This window comes from Mchenga conophoros, linkage group LG14 (genome assembly GCF_057382185.1).
Source record: "Mchenga conophoros isolate Kocher_MC1m ecotype Shallow Benthic linkage group LG14, M_conophoros_male_GT1.1, whole genome shotgun sequence".
NCBI classification, from domain to species: Eukaryota; Metazoa; Chordata; class Actinopteri; order Cichliformes; family Cichlidae; genus Mchenga; species Mchenga conophoros.
In genome coordinates, this window is record NC_140539.1 from 33420869 (window position 1) to 33443600 (window position 22732).

General features: G+C 37.2%; 1 protein-coding gene across 3 annotated transcripts in view; it reads right to left on the minus strand.

The window, feature by feature from the left end:
- The window catches only part of arhgap42b (Rho GTPase activating protein 42b), a 78258-nt gene that overhangs the window by 50258 nt on the left and 5268 nt on the right, over positions 1-22732 (minus strand). For all 3 annotated transcript variants that reach the window (XM_085244041.1, XM_085244040.1, XM_085244039.1), the window contains exons 2-3: positions 4819-4914; positions 2017-2078 (exon numbers count right to left, since the gene is read on the minus strand). In XM_085244041.1, the coding sequence (XP_085100167.1) occupies positions 2017-2078; positions 4819-4914 (158 nt within the window). The remainder of the gene's footprint in view (positions 1-2016; positions 2079-4818; positions 4915-22732) is intronic.

A 22732-nucleotide genomic window follows, 5' to 3' on the forward strand; every position in this document is an offset into this window, starting at 1 on the left:
TAACGAGAGATGACCCATTTCTTTAAGTGCAACTCTTTCCATCATAAAATTGAGTTGTGCTTTGAGTGTCAGCTGTGAGATTCGCATTCACATTCACTGAAACTCTACATAATTTTAGAAATATATTGCAAGCCTATCCAAGAACATAGAAGCATGGGTACAGTATAGCCATGTCCATCCATCCATCCATCCATCCATCCATCGTCTAACACTTATCTGATATGGTAGCTTGTAGCCCATCCCAGCTACCTAGCGTGAGAAGTGGGGTGTGAATGTGAGGGTGAATGCTTGTCAGTATAGCTGTATATATGTAACCACAATAACCACATATTGTAGACATGCAAACTTATGTGAGATCTGTACCTTAAACTTCAGCGAGCTATCTCAAATAAAAGTTATGGTATCAAACATTTACTCTCTGCAGTCTAAAAAACGTGGCAGTATAAAGTTTGTAGATTCCTCCGTCACGGTGAACACAGTTCTAATGAAAATGTCTGAGGTAATTGCAAAACCTGTAACTGCTAACCTACAGCTGGTCACATTTGCATATCAGACCTCTTAAATCAGATGTACAGCTGAAGTATGTAGACTAATGTAATTGCTGCCTTGAGACATCTCTTAGTGCCACTTTCATAAACAGCTACTTTTACCTTTAAATGCTAGACACGGGATATGTTCTTTTTCTGCATGAAAACATCGACTCAGGGGAACTAACAAAGTTGTAAAACTTAAACTTTAAAGATGTGCAACTTTAAAACAAATAAAGTAAAAGCAAAAATACTACCAAGCATTTTATGTTTCACTGTACTGTTTATACTCTACAACTGTGCTTTCTAACCGTCTAATCCACACTAGAAAAACCATGCATGGATAAGATGACGTGGAGGTGTGCACAGACAAATACTCTGTTCCTTTCAACAGATATCTCTATACTGTCATTAGCCAAAAAATTAAATTATGACAAACACACAAAAAAACGTGTCTGCTGTCAACTGCTTATCCTCCAAGAAAAAAAAAGCCATACTGTTGGTTGAGGTGTGTGTGTGTGTATGTGTGTGGGCTCAGTTCTGCAACATTCTCACACCAGGTGGGGCATAAGCCCCTCCCAATGCCCTTGCCCTTTATGTCATGCCTGGTTTGTCTGCAGGCATTCAGCGGAGTTGGAAGCCTTTTTTTCTGACCTTTAGACCAGCCATCCGGAGCCATAACTGCCACTTTTTGTACCATGCTAAAAAAAAAAAAGCCAACGATCTTAGTTCAAAAATCCATCAAAGAAAATGTGGGGCTTTAAATTGTTTTGCCAAAGTTTCTCCATTCCGTTGCCGTTTTAATGTATTTTCATATTACTACCTGTATCAATCATTATGTTATGCTCTGTTGACTTCCAGTCATCTGAAACCTATAGGAAAAATGTTTCTTCCAAGAATAAAAACCTCTAAAGAATGTCAGTTCCTATAATTCAGTAATAGCTTATGTTCTTATAAACTAAGTTAGTAAAGCTGTGTAACTAGAGACTGTGATGCTCTGGTCAACAGGTTAATGCAGATCTACTAAGTACTCAGTATAAGTAACAAATCAAATTGATTTCATTATGGTAAAATAAACAGCTACTGTTCCATTTTGCTTTTTGTGAGCTGCAACTACATCAACTAATCATTAGCATTGCGGCAAAACTTTATATGACCACCCACTGCAACCACAAACTCACTGATATTTCTATCGTCTTGATTGACTACTATAAATTCCAGACACAAAATCCATGTTTAAAATCGAATGTTTGGATTTAGCAAAGCAAACAGATTAAAAGTGAACGTACTTTCAGCACGCAAAATAAAATAAGAGGAAACTATTAACTAGATAATTGGCAATATTTGCTTTAGTGAATGTGATTTTGTTTTATTGTTGTATATCAAGTTATAAAAATCGCTGTCAATCACCGGATGCAATAAAGACTGCAGCGCTTCTGTTTGAAATCTTAATTATGGTTTTGTTTGGTGTCTAAAATTGGATTCTTACCAAGCGTCTTCTTTCCTCTTCAACGGTGTTCAACAGCTGCGAGAACTCTTTGAATGACTGGGCTGAAACAGAATAAGACATATCGGCATATTAAAATGTTTGGTCAATATATATATCAGTATGTATGAGTCCCCATTTCACAATATATTCACAGCTGAGAGAGTACACACAGTGAACTGGGCTGTTGACACAGTCACATGATTAAAAAAATACGTAAGCAGAAAAAAAAGCATAGCCGTTAAACGTCAGCTGGTCCTGGCACCCTACGAGCACTGGAGAGGCATGATGCTAAAATGTTTATTTGCACTGCAGCTTCAGACCTTTCAGTGCAGTACATTTTAGAACCTAATAAAAGCATGCAGCTGTCCAATTTAAGCCAAGACCAGCAGTAAAAAGAAAGGAATAATAAACCAACAAAAAACAATACTTCAATTGAACCCACTGATTGCTTCCCTTTATTTTCTCCCACAGCTAGGGTTTGCAATATACTGTCACAATACAGGAGAGACTGATGTGATAGAGATATGTTCCTGCCATCAGGGTTATACTTCAGTGGCTTATATTACATTTTGCAGGGCCAGATGAATTCAGCATACAATGCATCGAGGCTTATCTGACACAGAACTGTGCCTTGATAGCTTTACAGCTTCATTAAATAGAAGGCCAGATACAACGTGGCCTGTCTTGGTCAGCCCCTGTGTCACCCTATGTCTAGCCATTTAGCAGCGGTCGAGCTGCTCTGCTTGCCAACACAGTAACATCATTATCAACCCCGACAGCCTGGCATAGGGACCCATGCATCATCTTAGACACTTTGGTCCATTTACACACCAAAGCTTTTAAAGACCGGGGAGCAATGATTTTGTGCCAGTGATCCTGCAGGCAGGCTGGCCTCCTATTAATGCTACCAGTTCCTCTATCAACGGTGAAAACCTCTCAGGGGGTAAAGGGCACAGCTGGAGCCACTGATGGGACAAGATTAGACTGTGAAGAAAGGAAATGGGAGTCAAAGTGGGGTTATAACTTGCATATCATTCACTGCTAAGTGGAGGGAAGGCAATAAACCCGATGAATCACTAAATTAAATAAAGTTTAGTACCTTAGGAACAGATGAATTGGGAAGATAAGCTTTTTAAATGTACATTTTTCTGCACACTGTAGCTAGACAACAACAAGAGCTGTATGTTTACAATCAATTTTATGTGCTTAAAATGATGCTTTTTCTGTTCCATATTTAACATTTCAGAGCTGGATTTTTGCTCATCTCATTTATTCCACATTTGAACAGTTCTTGTCGACTAAAGGATTGACCTTCTATGAGTTGGGGCTGTAACTTTTCTAAAGATTTAAATTTCTATAGCCACATCAATCTTTTCGCCCCATTCTGGCTTGGAATGTGAATGTCACTGCAGGAAGTCATAGACTGAAATCAATAGAAGGTCAGATGAACCTGTCTGGCAGCACATACAGGATCCCAATGTTATGTGGGGAAGTAAGGAGCATCAAAGTGAACTATACCAATACTGCATCAAGATCATGGCTGGCATTCACACAAGGGTCTAGGTATGTCAGTCAGAAAGTTCAGTTTCATTGATGACTAGATTGATTTCAACAGGCTGTTTTTTTCCTCAAATAGTAATCGTGGCCTTTTCTCCCTGACATGGTGAATGAACCCAGTAGTATTGCAGGAAGGATACTGAAGACGTGGACACAAAATCACACAAACACTATTTTGCATTTTCATTTTTACTTTGATCCTGATTAAAGGCTGCCCAAACAAATTTGCCAACGTCTATAAATAACACAGTACACAAATTCTTCCCAACACGTGGCATGAAACTGTCATCAGAACCATTTCTCCTGTGCCAGTTTCATGCATCGCCAAAAAGGTTCAGTTACAGGTGCGCTGCTAAAACATCCATTGTTGAGTCTAAGATGATCAGATTCTTAATTACAAGGGAAGTCAAGGGAAGGGTCTCTAATTAAAGTGTGCTTGATTCTAATGAGGTTTAGATTTGGATGTGGATTTTTCCAATAAATATAATTGGTCTCCTGCACCCATGGCCATCACACAGTAACAACAGCTTTGTGAGGGGAAAAAAGGACTATTCATTTTGCATTCAGATGAACATTACAGCCTGTAGAGGAGGTCGATATCTAGTCTAGCCCTCACAGATGGACAGTAATTCAGCAGTCTACAGCTCCACAGAGCGAAAGACTCAAGCTGGGGATAATGAGCAGTGCAAAAAACGGAGACGAAGAGGAGGCCAAACTGGGAGTCATGCCCATTAGAGCCAACGAGGCCCTCTGCACAGCTGCTTTCATATTTCTCTTGGAGGCTAGGAGGTTTGCACCTTCATTAATCTCTGACACTGATCACAATTAGTCCCTTTGATCTCATATAGGCTTGAAAAGATACAGGAAAAGCATCATAAGCAAATCAATAGCATTAATTATACATGCACAGCAGACAAGCTTAACATCCATACACAAAGCCAAACCCCATTCTAAGATCACGCTGGATTATATTTGAAAAAATGAACAGCATTAGTGTTACAGCATTTTCTTTCTTCGTTAATTACTTTTACTAATATACAGGTTAACTATAAACGAATCGTTTGAGCATGTGACCTTTACAAGACAAGTGCCCGCATGATACATGTGGGGGCGCAGCAACTGTTTTCCCACTGAAACTAAAACATAAAAGAAAAATCAGATAAAAAAAAAATCTGATTGATGTGATGCAAGAGATGAAACCTTAGCAGGAGATGAATACTCTGTGCCTTGTTAAACTGGACTCACCGATGTTCACCTCATCATCTGTCTCTGCATCTCCTATGCACTCAAACTGGAACTCCTGCAGAGACTGGGAGAACTTCTGGACGGCAGCAGAAAGATCTGGAAAATCAGATGGGCTGAGCATCAGATGAGGCATACCACAGATGAAAAGCACACTGAAGACACATGAATCAAATTTTATTGTACATTATAAAGAAAAATGTAATGTAATTTAATGCAAATTTAATGTAACCTCCTTGGACTATACACAATAACCATTTAAAATTCGCAGACTTTGCTTTTGCACTAGATTTTACTTTATTTTGCTTTTCCACTTTCACAAAATGGGAACAAGCAGATGCATATTGCTGAAAACAAGACACACTTCGGGCAAAACATATTCTGCTGTTCCACATCAAAAAAGTTTAGTGGACACAGAGACAAATTACTGGTTTCTGCTCTGTTGCTGCATTTATTTCAGTTCATATAACAGATCTTTTTGCCAATTATGAGCAAAAGCCGTGTGCCCCATCCCTTCCCACACAATAACTGGAAATAGATTTTGCAACACCTGGTAAAGGGTGCCAAAATTTTGCTCCCAGAACTTGTTGTCAAAGCGGAAACAAAGCAGAACCCAGGACAACAGCTACAAGTTCTATAAGTTGTACTGACGTGTGGATAGTCAAATGACAGAAATTTCATATGGTTATACCATATCAAGATAACCACCACATCCAATAGCATTGCTTTAATTATTGTAAAGTTGCAAGGAATTATTTCCCCGGGCACCACAGCTGCATCATAAAAGATCAGCATATAAATAGGCCTAGTTTTTATCTTATTAATGGGCAACAATTAATATTCAAAACAGACAAAAGTCAAGTCTTTTAAAATCAACTGCTCTTTTGAACACAAACTAAATGAAAACATTCATTAAACAGCCTTTATTCAGTTTTTTGAAAGGCTTTCTTACATTAGTAGGAGGCAAAAAATGCTTCTAAAAGTATCGTATGGATGAGATAGATCAATGGTTTGTTCATGTGTATGTGTCTTTGTGTTTGCCTGCACGCTGAAGTGTGCTAGTGAATGAGTAAGTGTGGTCTGTAAGCCTTTAAAATAGCATGTGGTGCCTTCAATTAAGAAAAGTGAGCATCTTAACATTCTGAGAACTGAGGATTGACCTGTGCTTTGATGCAACGTTTCCTGTTGCTGAAAAGAGGTGTTCTCATACTGTACATATTAATAATAATAATTCAGTGTCCAGCCTAACAGCCCAGGTCAGTGGCTCAGAGTTTTACTGACCCATGTACATTTTTACTGGCATGCAAAAAAAGGCCTCTAAATTCATTTCTACTGCAAGTCTCCAAGTCATCAAAGGAAGGACTCTGCGTCAAGGATATTTTTTAATTGAGTTATTCAAGTTATTCGATAAATCACTGCAGCCCTACTACTTCTACAGATATAAACTGACAATAGCATAAAGCTTGACAATTCATAACAGCAGATAACCAAATAATGGACTTTTATGAACTGCTGTCTGTCCATGTACACGCCCACTGACAGTCACACATTTGCAATATTTACTGGTGCCTGATCATAATACCTGGATCTGAAAAAATAAGCCCAGATGAACTGCCTAACCTTTGTCTCAAAAATGATAAAGCCCACACAGAAAATACAAATCAATAGAACAATTCCACCCTTGGATACTCCCCACTGCTAGGTATAAATCTATGATTTTATTGTATTCTACAGTTTAACTTGATCAAATGTCTTTTTTGACAACCTCCAGAGAGTACTGTCATTTTTTGTACTCCAAAACCTTCCAGCTATGAAAACACAAGTGCGTGTGACTGCCAGTGGAAATTTTTTAAAATATTTAAATGAGCCACAAGAATTTAACAATACAGCAGGAGAATTTCATAGTATTTTTTTATATGACAACAGTATCTATAAGCCTTAGTAATAACTGCTGATGAATAGAAGCAAGCTAAAGTCCAATAAAGATTGGAGGCATATTTACAAATGTGGCAATGAGAAACAAAACACCGCAGCTTAGCACGTGAACTGGTCCAAATATGATCCAATAACAAAGAAAATTGATTCAAGCTGCGGTCAGAAAGTTACAAGGCTGACGTCCTGCAATCATTGTTAGAGCTGCAGGCAGCACAGTTGTAAGCTCTTTGTCTCTAAAATTTGTATGCATAAAACTACAAGTTTATGAACAAGTTTACTTCATACAAAGTATTATACCTTTGACTTAATAGCAATGAGCCAGAAGTAGCCAAGAGCAATTTCTCTTTGTTTGGATTGATGAGTCAACCAGAGTGTAACATGTCCAGTCAAGAATTAGAGGTGCTTCAACAGTCTCTGATCTAATGCTCTCAATGGGAAAAAAAGACTAGGTTATCATTTCCTGAACCCTACCTGCCTTATATAAAACCTCCCACTTTCTCTTTGATCCATGGAATAAAGAAAAGAACTAAATGGGAACAGACAGACACCTCACCATGAGTTTAACTTCTGTTGCTGCTTAAAAAAAGTTGCACGAAACGATTTAATAGCTGATTAATGTTTTTTTTATATCTACATTTTTCTGCCTGCCTTGTCAACAGTTTTCAAAAGTTTATGTGGGATATTAAAAAATGTACTTAATTTCCCCAATTAGGCTACATCAACTTGCAACTTACTATTTTTTCATTTTTCTCCTCCCTCAAATAACAGCTTGGATGAGAGCTACACAAAAATTCTCCATATTTTCACACATTAAAAGACATACACACCTTCACATTTACACCAGGGAGTTTTAAACTGTTGGACGAAACAAAAATAAACAGTACTCAGTTAAAATCTGGTTTCCATCTTACACACAGATGTACACTATAAACCAATGATATGTATGGTAGAAATCAGGGCGTTGATTCAAGAGAAGATCTAATTACAGTTACAACTGAAATCACAAGGAGGAAAGAAATGCAGCAGTTTTTTTGCATTTAATGAAAGGGTCAGAGTAACTACAGTGATGACGTCTATAAAGCTAACCGAGCGCATGACTCACTTATAATTGTGGGCCAAGTAATGAAGCTGCATAGACACCAGAAGAGTTCTTATCCATCTTCTTATTTGTCTCTTTGCTGTAAGAATCTATGCCAACCAATCAAATTGACTGGTTTGTAGCTCTGAACACCAACTGGGGGCAGTCACTTCATTTTAATGTCTACTTCTTGAGCATGCCACGATGTGTCAAACTTAACTTTTCAATGAATTCAGTAACTTCTATCTGTGTGTTCGGTGGTTTACTTAATAATCATTCATCTGATCTTCAGACTGAGGAAATTCCTGTGGACCCAAGTCAGTCGACTTTTAAGTATAAAAAGTATTTCTGGTAAAAATCTTTCATTTACCAGTACTCCTCCACTCTGCGCTTTCTGTGGGGGGAGGGAATTACAGACGGGTTGACACAGGCAGTGGAGACAGAATAAAAGGAAGTGCATCCATAAAAAGCAGGAAAAAAGTGAAGAAATTCTCAGACTGAATGCCTAAATGAAACAGGAACAAATAAATCAAAAGACGTGAATACAATATTTTGTATTGGAATATGCTCTGTAAAGAACGACTTCAGTCACTCCCTCGTGTCGTTGGATTAGTGATTGTGGAGGAACCTGGTAGCTGCGCTAAACTGCACAGTCATGTTATAATTAGATGCAATCTCATGTATGCCATATATGGCAATGAACACTGCTGCGTATATCTGTATATATGTGGCAGTGTTTATTGCATTTTTCAACAACTTTTCATCTAATCTACTTTACCCATTATATTGTTAAACTTTGGCTCTGCTCCTCACCAGAACAAGTACCATACAAGTCAAGCTTTTAAGGAAATCCGGTAAACTGCAGCCCTGTCACCAACATTAACAAGCAGCAGAAACAGCACAAAGAAAATTGAAAGTGATCATATTATACATTTTAGAAGAAAAAGGTATTGCTAAATAATGTTCAACATTTCTGCTTATAATTAGTAGCGCTTGCATCTGGTAAAAGTGCGGGGGTGTCAAGGTCAAGATATGTCAACTAGTCATGTCAGCCTAATTGACTTGCCATCATAACTAGTCCTGATAATCTTCAGGTTAAGCCTTAGAAGCATTATGTAGCCAATTGAAAAAGCCTTACTTTTGACATGATCACATGAAGTTGTTATTGGGAAGTACTTGGCTCCCTCATTCCTGCTTGCAGTTATTATTTTTACTCTGTTTTTAATTGTGCAACTGAAGCTAATATGTTTCATATCTCAGTTACGTAAAGGTTAACGTGTGGGCCTGCTGAGGTGAAATTTTAATAATGAGTGAAGATCGGGCACGTGAGGGAATATTTCAACATTTCAACTTTCTTTTGGATTTATAATTAAAAACAAAACAAGGCAAAGATTCTAAAATGCCTTTTGCCTTTTATTTGCCAGCCCACTCAGTTCAAATGTATGCAGTGTTCTCATATCTATTGTTGACAATGACTCACTAATTGCTTCTTACCTTAATTATTCTCTCTTCAACAGTCTTTACCTAAAAAAAACCCCTCAAAAGTTAAAAGAAAAATAAATTTGACACAGATACAGTAACTGTGTTTATGTAATAGACTCATTAAAAATATAAAAGACTCATTAAGTACTATTAAGTACCAGCGGTTTTACAGGTCTCAAGTGTAAATGGCACACGTAGGTTTATGGTTACATGCTTGCATACAGTTTGTTCTTATACTTGAAAAAGCTTTGAATTTTGCTCGTTAAGAAGGATCCAAATTATCTTTAATACAATAAAAAAAGTTTAAGAGCAACCATCAAGTTACAAAGTTGCAAACCTTTGAGTTTCATTTTCTGCTGCAAATTGCCTGTAAGAGGATGCTTGACAGTTTATAAAAGATATAGTGGCTACCCAGAACAAAATAGCGTATCCTCACTAAAAGGGTCTAAACTTCACAGGAACAGAAATTGCTTGACAGGTCTGATATTATTCTAACCCTAACAGTCAGCACTGAGTCATTCAATTTCAATCTATTTAAGAAAGACAACTGCAAGGCTTCTCTTCTCGAATAGACCACACACTGAAGTGTTCATAAAAATATGTTGTTTTAAGTTTGACCGACCACTTGTAAATATTGCAGAGGCTGCACTGAACAGCACTGAGAGGAACTCAGAAAATGTATTGTGCCATTGATGCGCTACTATCGTTCCCACTTTGACTCTAAAACTGCAGATTTCAGATCGATGCCCTGCTGCAGTTGTCTGGGTGTGCTCACAGGACCATCAATAATGGATGATCTTTTAACTCTGATGCTCAGATTAACCCAACCTTTACCAAACCTACCAATGTTACAGTCACCTGAATGTAATGTTTCCTAACAGCCTTTATCAAAACCCAGGAAAATGCAACATTAAAATTACAACAAAAGTTTTGGTATTACAGGATATGGTCTTTGCCTTTTGTCTTAATTCTTCAGCTTCAACATCAATGTTGTTACTCTTGGTTCATTTGCAAAACCAATGTTCTCATTTCTAAAATTAATAAACCACAAACCACAATTCAAAAAGCTACTCACTGCTTATCAGAATACTCTGAAATAATAGAATTTAAATCCTCGACAAAATTATTTTGGATATTGCTTTATATCGATGGCAACAGCAATGGCCAAAACGTCATGGGATATTTTGGTTAATGAGCCTGGTCACACAGTTCTGTTTTTAATATGTGCTGTACATATCTACAACATTCCACTCTCTGATACTGCTCTACAGTGTTTTGGTGCTATTTTTCCTTGTGGTCAAAAACCCATAAAAGTATCAAGTAAAGGGTCTTTTATAGCAGCACCGAACTTAATATATCTGAACTCATTTTCTCAGACATCAAAATTAATACTAACTCTTCAGTTGATGATATGACTAACAAGAAATAGCACTTTAATTAATTTACTAGATTTAATTATGCCAATCAAAGTAGGAAAAAAGTGCTCTGTTAAATCATCCCCATGGTTGACCACCGCTATCTAGGAGCTCAAAAGGGTCTGCAGAGTAGCTTAGAGGAGATGGAGAAAAACTCAATTAGAAGTCCATCTACTAGCTTGTAAAGAAAGTGTTGCATCTTATAACAAAGCTGTCAGAAAAGCCAGAGGAAATTATTTCTGAAAAATTACTGCTGATAATGAAGGCAACCCTAGACTATTGTTCTCTTGAGATGAGGAACATCACACCTCTGGAAAATGTGAGGAATACATATATATATATATATATATATATATATCAGAAAAAAAAATTTAACCTACCACATTCTTCATCTGCACTAAAGACAATTCTCAAATTTCACTCCTGTTTTTAATATAATTGTGTGGCTGAAATAAAACGCAAACCTTCACTCTCCAGGTTAAAGTATATTTTTTAACTGTATTTATTTTCTTTGTCTCAACAATCATTAAACAGAAGGCATTCAAGCCTGTCCTCACACAAAAATAAATAAAACAAAATAATAATTAGAGATTTAACACCCAACTATGATGCTAAGGCTGTTTTTAATTTATGATTAGCTTTTGGCAAATTTGATTACTTTATTCACCATCATGACTACTTGTAGGTTTTTCCTAATATGATGCTATTTCCTGAATCGGATTAAATATCTCCAGTAGGAAATTCTTTTTCAGCTGTGGAGATCAGGAATCCAATGGCACTTCTTGGGGTGATGAAAAATTCAGGTGTGTTGGTCTGCTACTGCGATATTCATTGCCATAACGTTGCCATTGCTGTAACGCAATGACACACAACTATATATGCTGAACTCTAGCCCTGGATTTAACTGGCATTAATAAATAAATAAATAAAAGTTAATGAAGATAAAAGGAAATTATTTTACCTCAATGAAATTGAAGGCGCTCATTTGGCAAGTAAACATACAGGATAAAACCAGACGTTAAGAGTCATGCTTATTTAGGAGTGACTGAGCATAAAGCTGCGCATTAAGTGTGCCTTTCATCTCAGCAATATTACCAAAATATCACCTTATCTGCACTCTTAGATATTCCACTGCCAAATTTGTAGACATCCATTAAATCTGCCCCCAAACTCAGTCTACCTCAAAATATTAAGGAAGCAAAGTCTGTGGATACTTTCAAGAAACTTTCAGAGAGGTTCTTCTTTAAACATTTTGCTTAATATTGATAGCTGAATAATATTTGCACAGGTAATTGACATTGATTGATGCCTTAGTACTATACGGCACATCTTGAGTAATCTTAATAGTTATAGAACAAATGTACTTTTATTTGAACAATACTAAATCTCCTCTCTCCTCAAAATAACTGAATTTACAAATAATATAGGTTCAGAAGAGCTCAAGGTTTAGGAAATGGTGGCGTTTCTGTCGCTCAGAAAGGTAATGTTCAGTTACTCAGTCCAATGGTTTCATAATGGGGGAGAGAAATGTTAATTATGCAGCTGCAGTGACTATTATTTGCAAGCATGTTTTCTCATTCCATCTCTCTCTCTTGTTCTCTGTGTCTCTGTTTAACGGGTTTTATTTAGCTCATTGTACTTCATTTTTTTTTCTCTTTTCATTTTTGTCTCTTTGACATGTTGATGATTCTGTTTCATTTCGTGTTTTTAATGTGTTTTTATGTTTCATATCTCTGTAAACCATTGCATGTAATTTTGGCCTGTACAAATAAATTGACTTGAGCTGACTTCACAGATTTCAGCTTAATAACAAATGAAAGAGTCGACACAGACTTGAAATCTTTATATTATCAAAAGTAAATGTGATGGAGTCAGTTTGTATTGATTTCCTATTCTTTAATCACAGAGTTATGGGCTGCTCATGGGAAACATTAAACTGTTAAAAAGATTGGGTGCTTTTCTTAAAAAGAAGGGTTTTGAATGAGCTTTGTAGAAAAAAATATATAATTATGAAACTGAAACAAAAAGGGATATTTTCAGCATTAGCATTCAAGTTATGCATCTCCTCAAAACTATACCTCAGCAATTGAGCAGCAATGTAAATAAATAAAGCAGCTCCCAATTTTTAAGGTTTTTCTTAAAGGTAAAAAAATGTCCTTCATTTCAACCTTTTTCAAACTACTAGATTACCCATAATAAGCATAGTAGTTGGGCACAAACTAGTTCAGAAGTTGGTCAATACTTTAGCGCTTTTCCTGAATAGCTTGAATAGCTAATAAAAATTACAATACTTTTGTTCGTTACTCACTCACTCTAATTAGTACTGAAAAAGAAACCACTGGTGAACCAATAATATCCTCTAAAAAGTGTGTATTGTTATTACTCGCAAAGCAGTCAAACTCGCAATTCAGTTTCTGCAGCTGTGTTATGAATTACGTGGGCACAAAGAAAGTAAAGACTAGGGAAACAATATAAGGTCTATATAATAAACCTGATTTCACTGCTCTTTTTGAAACCAGAGTGTAATATGTGTGATTGTGTGTATTTCAGTATAATATTTATAGGTGAGGTGACTGACAGTTTTTTATACCCACATATAATGAACATTGATATGAAGATTGATTGATTTACACTTTAGATCTTATAATAAATTAGATATTTGTATAAATGTGCTTGTGAAAATAGATTTTAATATACATACGTGTGTGTGAATGAGTAATTGTAACCATGAAGGTACAAGGTGTGGAGATGGACAGTGCACAAGAGAATGGAAGAAGAGAGCGCAAGGTGGAGATGAGTGTCAGGGGTGATTTGTGGTTAAGGGATAGCAGCACATGTGAAAGGGAAGGCTTACTAGATGGTAGTGAGGCCTGCTATGATTTATGGTTTGGATTCAGTAGCACTAACAAAAAGACAGGAAGCTGAGCTAGCAGAGAGGTAGCAGGTTTGAAGAAGTTAAGGTTTTTACTAGGAATGACCAGAACGGACAGGGTTAGAAATGAGTATATCAGAAGGACAGCTGAGGTTGAGTGGTTTGGAGACAAAGAGAGAGGCAAGGCTGAGATGGTTTAGACATGTGCAGGGGAGGGAATTGTGATATATTGAACAAAGAATATAGAATAAGGAACTGCCGGGCAGGAGGAAAAGAAGAAGACCACTGAGGAGGTTCATGGATATAGACAAGCAGAACATGCAGAGGGTTGGTGTGACAGAGGTGGATGATAGGCATAGGGTGAGATGGAGGCAATTGATCCACTGTGGCAACCGCTAAAGGAAGCAGCTCAAAGAAGTAGAAGAACAAGATTTGAGTCTTTTGAGTCTTTCTGGTAAGATTTGCTTATAACTATACCTCAATGGGAAAACAAATGTACCACATTTTACTTTGGGCAATGTTTAAACGAGAGCTAGCGCAACAATTATGTATTTATTTTCTATTTAAATGCATTATTTACTAAGATCAGGAATTAGCACAAATAACTATGTATATTCCAGAAAATATAGCACAACCACTTACAAAGAAACCATCCCACTGAAACTAGCAGCAGCAAAGATAAATGGCAGGGGGATCAGTATAAAGGAAGATAAATGAACAGCTTAATTGTTTTATCCCCAGGGAAACAGTAAAGGTGTAATCAGCATAACATATTCCAGGCTTTATTGGTTTGAACATGAATGTTTACTGTTGGAAATCTGCATCTAAATGCACAGACTCACTGGACAGTTTATTTGTTACACCTGTGCAAACTCAATGCATCTGGCATGCAGACATGGCTAAGAAAATCTACTCTGCTAAAGAATTAAAAGACCAGTCAAGAGACTTCATGAACACTCCATTGCTACTGGTGCCCAATAGGCTGCTGTCACCTAAGATTAGAAAAATTGAGGTTACAGTGGGCACAGGCTCACAAAATTGGCAGGGTAGTACCACTGGGTAGTGGTAAGGCATTCTGGTAAATAGACAGTCTATTTTGGCCAGGATACATATATATATATATATATATATATATATATATATATATATAGTATTAGAACATTGGAAACATGTTAATTTGTAATATGGGTAATGACATCGGTGTTGATTTGTGCTGTAACATTCATATGGTGGAGGTAGAAAGCACGAATCTCTCCTAACATGTACCTTGAACAGTTTGAGCTGCTCCTAGTGGTATAATGACAAGGGCTGCTTTCTGGTCCACTTTAAGCCTCTTGGGCCAATTTGAACATCATTTACACACAGCAGCCTAACTGGGCAGTTGCTGACTGTGTCCATCCCTTTATACCAGGGCTGCCCAATCCCAGTCCTCGAGAGCTACTATCCTGCAGCTTTTAGATGCATCCCTACTCCAACACAGCTGAATCAAATGGTTTGATTACCTCTTCAGCATGCCATCATGTTTGGCAAAGGCCTGATAACAAGCCATTCATTTGATTCAGCTGTGTTGGAGTAGGGATGCATCTAAAAGCTGCAGGATAGTAGCTCTCGAGGACTGGGATTGGGCACCCCTGCTTTATACCTACAGTGTTGTTATGTTCTAATGGGCACTTTCAGCAGGATAATGTGCTGTGTCACATAACTCATATAGTCTTAAACAGAGTTTGCAACTTAAATGTCCTCCACAGTCACTAGATTAGGGTGAATGTAGCTCAGGAGGTAGGGCATGTCATATACTAATCAGAAGGTTGGTGGTCCGATCCTCAGCTGCTCCACTTTGCATGCCTTTGGCATAATACTAACCTCAAGCTGCTCTCTGAGTATGAATGTGTGTGAATGTTAGATAGAAAGTACTAGAAAGCACAGAAAGAAGTGCTTGGCTGAATGAGACAAGTTGTAAAAAGTACTTTGAGTACTCAGGTAGAGTAGAAAAGCAACCATGTACCATATATTTCATACTTATTTCACTATTAGGACTTGACTAATACGGATAGTCATAGCAGTCATACACTCTACAAGAGCAATTCAGTTATTTTTAGTTTTGGGGTGGCAACTATATCTCAGTCAATAAAACATATAGTTTCTATGTCTGGTTGAACCACATAATCATGATTATGGTACTTTTATATGTAAGGTACCAAATTAACACCCTCCTGGGTTTTAGTATCCAAAACAATTTCCCCAGCAGGAAATCAAACATTATTACTTCATTTTCTGTAAAACGCACTGATACTATGTTAAAATCCATTAAGCAATTTCTAGTTGATCCAGGCTTCAGTTTAATACAAGAAACTTCCTCCTAGTATGTCAAGCTTTTAAACCCAAGTCGCAAAGATGGTGGTTATGAAACAATTACATTTCTGAAATCCTCACTAAGTTCAAAATAAGTTTTAAAGTTGACAGACTTCCTCTACACAAAAATCCCTGCAAACTCAAGAAACATATCTCAAAAGAATCTTAGAAACTATCCAATTGACCTGCTAAATTTCAGGCATATTACAACATCTGTCTGCAGCACTCCCGGTTCACCGTACAATGTGACTGACATACTCATTATAACACTAATTACACAGCAGCATCCTTGTTGTGCTTTCACTCCTCTAAATAATTCTTTGGGGTTATAATGAAGTACCTTAACACAAATTAATGCAGAAAAGCTTTTAAAACCTTAAGTCGCAGGAATAAATGTGTTCCATTAAAAAGCTTTACTATGCACTCGTCTCCAGTTTGTGCTAAATAGCTACAAGTTTTCACTTCCCCCAAATGACTCTCAGTGAGTTTAAGATATTCTGTGTCACATTTACAAGCTACATTCCTTGACTTTGCTATACATCTTTGCCTTCCTTGAGGCACATATACAAAAAAAAAGCAATCTGCAATAATGTTCTTTTTTTGTAGAGACAGCTCACTCTTTGCCTATATATCAACATTGCAATGAGAAACACCGTAGCTACTTTATCTTGTCAGTGAGACACTGCTGATTTCAGATGAGAAGGTCTTCAAAGGGGAAAGCTTTTGCACACCAAGCTTAATGAGAGATGGGGAGATCTATTTGATGCAACAGTGGGGTGCATTGTGCCACTTTGATTCCATTTGGAGGGATTGTAATGGAAGAGCGGCCCTTCAGGTAAGGCCTCTTCCACCTGCTTACTATTACTTTTGGCTGTCAGTCACCCAGCAGGGGAGATAGTGCATCAGAGCCAGCAGACAGTCCTTTGCACTCACGGAGCATACCGAAACTTTCCCACCGCAAGCTGTTGTTCGAAACAAAGCCTCATCTAATATATCCAGCTGTAGCATCAAGCAACACCTTTAACAGGCAGTTTTACTCAATTCTGGAGTTCGGCAGTTAAAGTGTTTACTACTAGTTTTTGTTCAGGCCTTTTTGGATCAGGTCATTAACATGGCATGGTAATCAGCTGTATCTTAGCCTACTTAGAATAAACCCTGCCTAACAATATAGCTTTGTAACCAAAATGTAATAGTTTATTTATGTAACAAAACTCCCCACACTAATAGAGAGCTTAGGATTTCCACAAACACATGGCTATGTAATTACAATTTCCAGCAGATTGTTGTTTACTTTTACGTGTTCATTAGAGATAAATGGGATTCATGGATAGTCTGTTGTTACTGGTGAATGGTGAAAAACATAGCTCTCAAATGTTGACATCATGTGCCATTAATGGCATTGTCAGCGATACATAGCAATGACTGTAACTTGCATTTGTAGTAGTCACACAGTAACTCTAGTATTTTTAGCAGATTCAACCCCCTAATGTGGTTTAAGATGGGATAATAAATTGGCAACTCATGAGAGGTCTTAATATGAATGTATTAAGCACTAATGGAAGAGATTCAGTTTGAAATCTTGGGTTTAGAAACCACAGCATATCTACAAAATACTTCACAGTTAAAATCCTACGTGGTAGTCCCCCATGTTCCAATTACAACAGTTGTTTTCTCATTTCAAAACAAAGGAAGTTAATCCAGCAATTTAGTATTTTTTAGAAGAACTGCACGTTATTATTGTGAAGCTAGGTATGTCTCAATTATTTTATGCACTAAAGTGAATTTGTCATTTACAATGACTTATATCCAAAAATCTGCTTTTATGCCTATTAAGTATTGGCTAATTAATTCTTTCAACAAATTTGTTAGAGTTCACAGAATGAAAGAGGAAAAACACCATCTTTCCCCACATATTCATGCAGAATACACATCTACATCATTTTCAGCTATCTAAATTGCTGAAAACAACTTAGAAGATGGAAGATACTGACACTGAGTCTTTGATGTGAGGCTGATGCAATGCTACAGCCTATTCTTTAGCGCGAAAGAAAAAGATCAGAGTTATTACCCCTGCAATTCTGCGGGACTGAAAAAAAAAGAAAGGCAGACAGGCCAGCACCTACCATTTATCACCAGGTCTACTGCCTTTAGACTGAGTTGAGAGATTTTCTTTCAGAAGACACATCGAGAACACATCTGGTACAAATTCTAACAGAGATGAACTTATTTCTCAAAAAAGTTCTGATAAAATCAGCTCGATTACTACTTTGTAGTAACAGTAGTAACAGTTCTCAAAGGCCTTTTTCAATATAAGACTTAACAAAGCATGTATTTAGTAAAAGAACAGCTAAGTACAGACTTTAAAGAAAGATAATTCAGTTTGCAAAAATATCACTTTTTTTTTTTTTATTTCAACCCACTGAGGACAAATATAAAGGACAAATCTTTTTAGTCAGTATATACTGGTACACATTTAATATACATTTGCTGTGAAAAAGTCCACCCATCATTTCTTTACATTTTGCTTCCAAGGAGTCAGACTTTCTTGTCATTTTTCTAAAGCGGTCTTGAGTTGTCCTCCAAGTTTTCCGAAGGACATTTAGCTTTTTAGCCTTTTAGCTTTTTTACAGTTTAGGCCTTGTCACTAAACACTGACCTATGAACGATTCAAGCGGATAAAAGACACCTTACTCCAAGGATGAACCAGTGTTATGTCAACGCACAACAGGCACCAATTTTAAATTATATTTTTTTTAAAAATTGTTAAATGCAGCCTATTCCAAAAACACAATTTGTTCCCATTTGTTTAGCTCAATCTATGAAAAAGGACAACGAAAAGGACCACCAACAAGGTGGTTTCAAAAGAGTGGCATATTTCAGCACGGTGAACAGTTAGTCATTCAAAACATGACAAAACAGTTTGAGAAAACTGGACAAGTAGAGGACAGAAAATGAAATGTCAGGTCTAAAAAACTATCTACAACAGATGAACAGTATCTGAAAGTCAAATCCTTAAGAAAAAATCCCCCAGCAAATATCTGACACAGGCCCCAAGAGATGTACCCCTCTCTTCAGCTGATCTACTGTTCACCAACGCCCCAGAAGCAGCCTCACTTGAAGTGTGGCGGTCAAGAACCCAGTCTTAAGAAAAGGAAGAGGTAAAAGGCTGAAGAATACCAAACTACATACGACAATACGTGGCAAAATGTCTTATGATGTGATGACATTTTTGGTTCAAAATGTCACCAATAAAAGCGGTACCACAGTGTGTATCTAGAGCCATCTGTAAATCATGGTGGTTTTTGTAATAGGGCTGCATTTCAACTAGAGCTGGGCGATATAAGATTTTTTCATATCACAATATGTTTTTTTCATTTCAGGCGATAACGATATCTATCACGATATAAGCCAAATAACTATATTTGTAAGATTTAAATGTGCCGTTGCTCACAAGTAAAATGTGAAATAATCAGCAGCTTGTTTTTATTTAAATATTTATTTCCCATAATAAGTTCATCCATTAAGCGGACGCGAATGGATGGATGAAGTTCAACAGGGTAGATGTACTTAAGGAACATGAGACTTTTTCAGATAAATAAAGGCAAATATTGCAAACTACACAAAAGGCAGCCGCTAAAGCGTTTAAGTTTCAAAATAGAACAAATGAAACAGACTAAATTGTCAATTCCACTTAGAAACAAAATATTAATTCTAAAAATAAATCTTAGTTTGTTTTACAGAAGAACAGACAAAACTGACTAACTTTTGTCAATATCAAATAAACTGAGAACTAAAAGGAAATTCTCAATCTCTCCTTGTTGTATAGCTTAGCTTTTCAAACAGTTTTAACAGTTACTTTAGTCTGACAAAAGCCGAATGACGAATTAGCGCTTCCAGTCAGAGACTGAGGCTACGTCCACACGTACACGGGTATTTTTGAAAACGGAGATTTTCCGTTTTCGTTTTAAAAAATAATCCCGTCCACACATAAAGGCAGAAATGAAGGAAAACGCTGCTATGAACATGCCAAAGCAGCAGGTGGCGCTAGATTCCTAACCGTGCAGAAATGTTGGCCAATCAGAAGTCTAGAAGCCTCGGTGGGAAAAAGTAAACAAAGCTGGGGCATAGAAGCAGAACCCAGTCGTATGTGTGGAGGGACAGTAACTGTGTGTATATGTAAGCATTTAAACACTGCAGAGAGTAGAATTAACAGTAACAGTATTGTAGAAATCCATTTCACCGAAACAATAACGTGGCGCACAGTGTGACGCATGCACCAGTTTATTGTATTTCCAGACTTGCTTTCGGCACAATTTACAGTGCACGCTACTCTGTTTTTTGTCAGACTTGAAATAGCCGAAATACCTTCACACTACGGAACTTCTATGGCTCTTCCGTTCGACAATCTCTCCGGCATTGGAACCATCACCTGTTTTCTCTTCGGTAACCTTCGGTCACGCTCGGTTGATTTTTCTAGTCGGCACACTCATTTCCTCCATTACCCGCTGGCTGCTTCACAAACAAATACACATGTGCGGCTTGGCACTTGTGCTGTACGTAACAAGTCACGTGACGTGACACTGCGGCTGTGATTGGTTCGGCTCTGCTTTTTTTTTTTTTCTTTAAGAGGACAAGAGCGGCGAGGTCTAACGCGATAGTTTAATTTCTCTATCGAGTAAAAGTTATATCGCGATACATATCGTTATCGTTCTGTCGCCCAGCTCTAATTTCAACCCTAAACCAGCTATTCAGTTGACACAGTGTGAATGACAAAATTATGACCAAATGTGACAATGATCTCAAACACACTTCTAATGCATTAAAAGCACTTGCTATAGGAAAACCATCCAATGGAACACTTAGTCATGACTGCCTCTTGGCCTTTTAAGAGCCCCAACCACAAAATTATGGAAGCAGTGTGGGTCCTTGACAGAATGGAACAAAAGGCAGCCAGCATCCAAAGAAAAGCTTTGAATTTCCTCAAGAATCCTTGAGAACACTTCCTGAATGCTCTTAAAGAAATTATTAGAAACCTTGTTTATGAGAGTTCAGGCTGAGTTGAGGAGGGAAGGTTGCCCTACCAAATATTGACTTTCAAGCTCACTAGAATTGTACAAACTCCGTTTTCACTGTATTATACTGTATTTCCATGTATTACACATTTGAATAAATCACTGCACCTACTTTCAAATTTTCCAAGCAAAATCTTAACTTGCCTGGGGATTCGGAAACATTTTACACAGTATTATATATACATTTATATATTTCAGTTTGTATTCAGGATGACACACACAAAAAAATATTGAATGATTAATTATTGAATTTTGAATGTTATGGAGGTGAAATACATATGAACCACAATACCTGGCATTCAGTGTAAGTCAGCTAACTGTGAGCTTGAGAACGGTGTACTCTTTGTGACAATCAGTTTGACTGACAGACTAACAACAGAGTGCTTCAGAACAGACCTCAATATGAAGTCTAACACATTTTCTTGCACAGTCTGAAGGGAAGCAGCTTTTAGGAATACAACGTCTAATCCTTTTATCAAAATCTGTTCACATATTATCCACGTCTCCAGCAGCTATGCTTACCGCTTCTCTCAGCTTTATTGCTAAACAAGTCGCATAATTTACCTCTACATTTCATTTCCATTACATGAGTTAAAATTCATCAATGTAGTCAAAGTAGCACCAATATATTATAAATGGCAGAATCCGGCAACACACAGTCTGCCTTAGTCACAGTCCAACAGACACAGACACTAAGAAAGCAGATACACACACCCACACAGTAAAGCAGAATGATGTCAGGCCAAATGCTATCTGAGGGCGGATGGGGGATGGTTATACAAGCATGTTTACAGGACATTTCCTGTGGCTGAGCCTTGGGAGCATCATCTGTCCTCAGACAAGCAAACACTTAGAGTTCCCAAAGCTGAAAGCTATTGTGAAATCACTTTTGACAAAAGCCTACAAGTCATCTTTTTATTTAATAAAATAGCAGCAACTAATTATAACTATATTGAGTTACATAAAAGCATTAAATTATTTAAGCACAGTTGGAAGAATTGCTGTTTACATATTTTTTAAATACAGATTTCTTTTAATAACAGTCCCCGTGCGTGTCAGCCATTCATTATTGTATATCCTAAGGAGGAAGCATCACTCCGTCACTGCTGAAAGGCATGGATATGGGGCGGTGGCAGAGATATATTATCAGGTAGCATAATAAAACCATGTCTTCCACTTTATACTAAGCTCATCTGTCTCCACTCACTGAAACGCATTAGATGTCACAAAAGTTAATACTTAAGATCTAGAAATCTTTTTTTCTTTCAATTAGAACTTGTTATCTTGCAGGAAGATAACATTAGACAGCATCTGGAACACCTGGAATTTTGGATTGAATTTTTTGGGAACCCCAAGCTCCGGGCCAGAACAGTGGATATCTGGAGGATGTGTGGTGATGCACAATTAACCAAAGTACATTCTGATGACACTAAGTGCAAGGAACAAACTGTTTGTTCACTGTGTTACAAATACGTACAAATTATGTATGACGGATACAAGCTGTCACCCAAAAGAATGTGTGTCTACGTAGGTCTTTAGAGATCCCCTTGCCAAAGTATGACCAGCTATGGCTCATCATTTTTCATGTTCTTCATACATATTTATAAATGTCACTAGCCTGTCAACCATGAGTATATTCTCTGTAACTGTAACTATTCACTTTTTTCTGTTACTGCAGCATGGTTTAACTCATTCTATAGAAAATACAGCA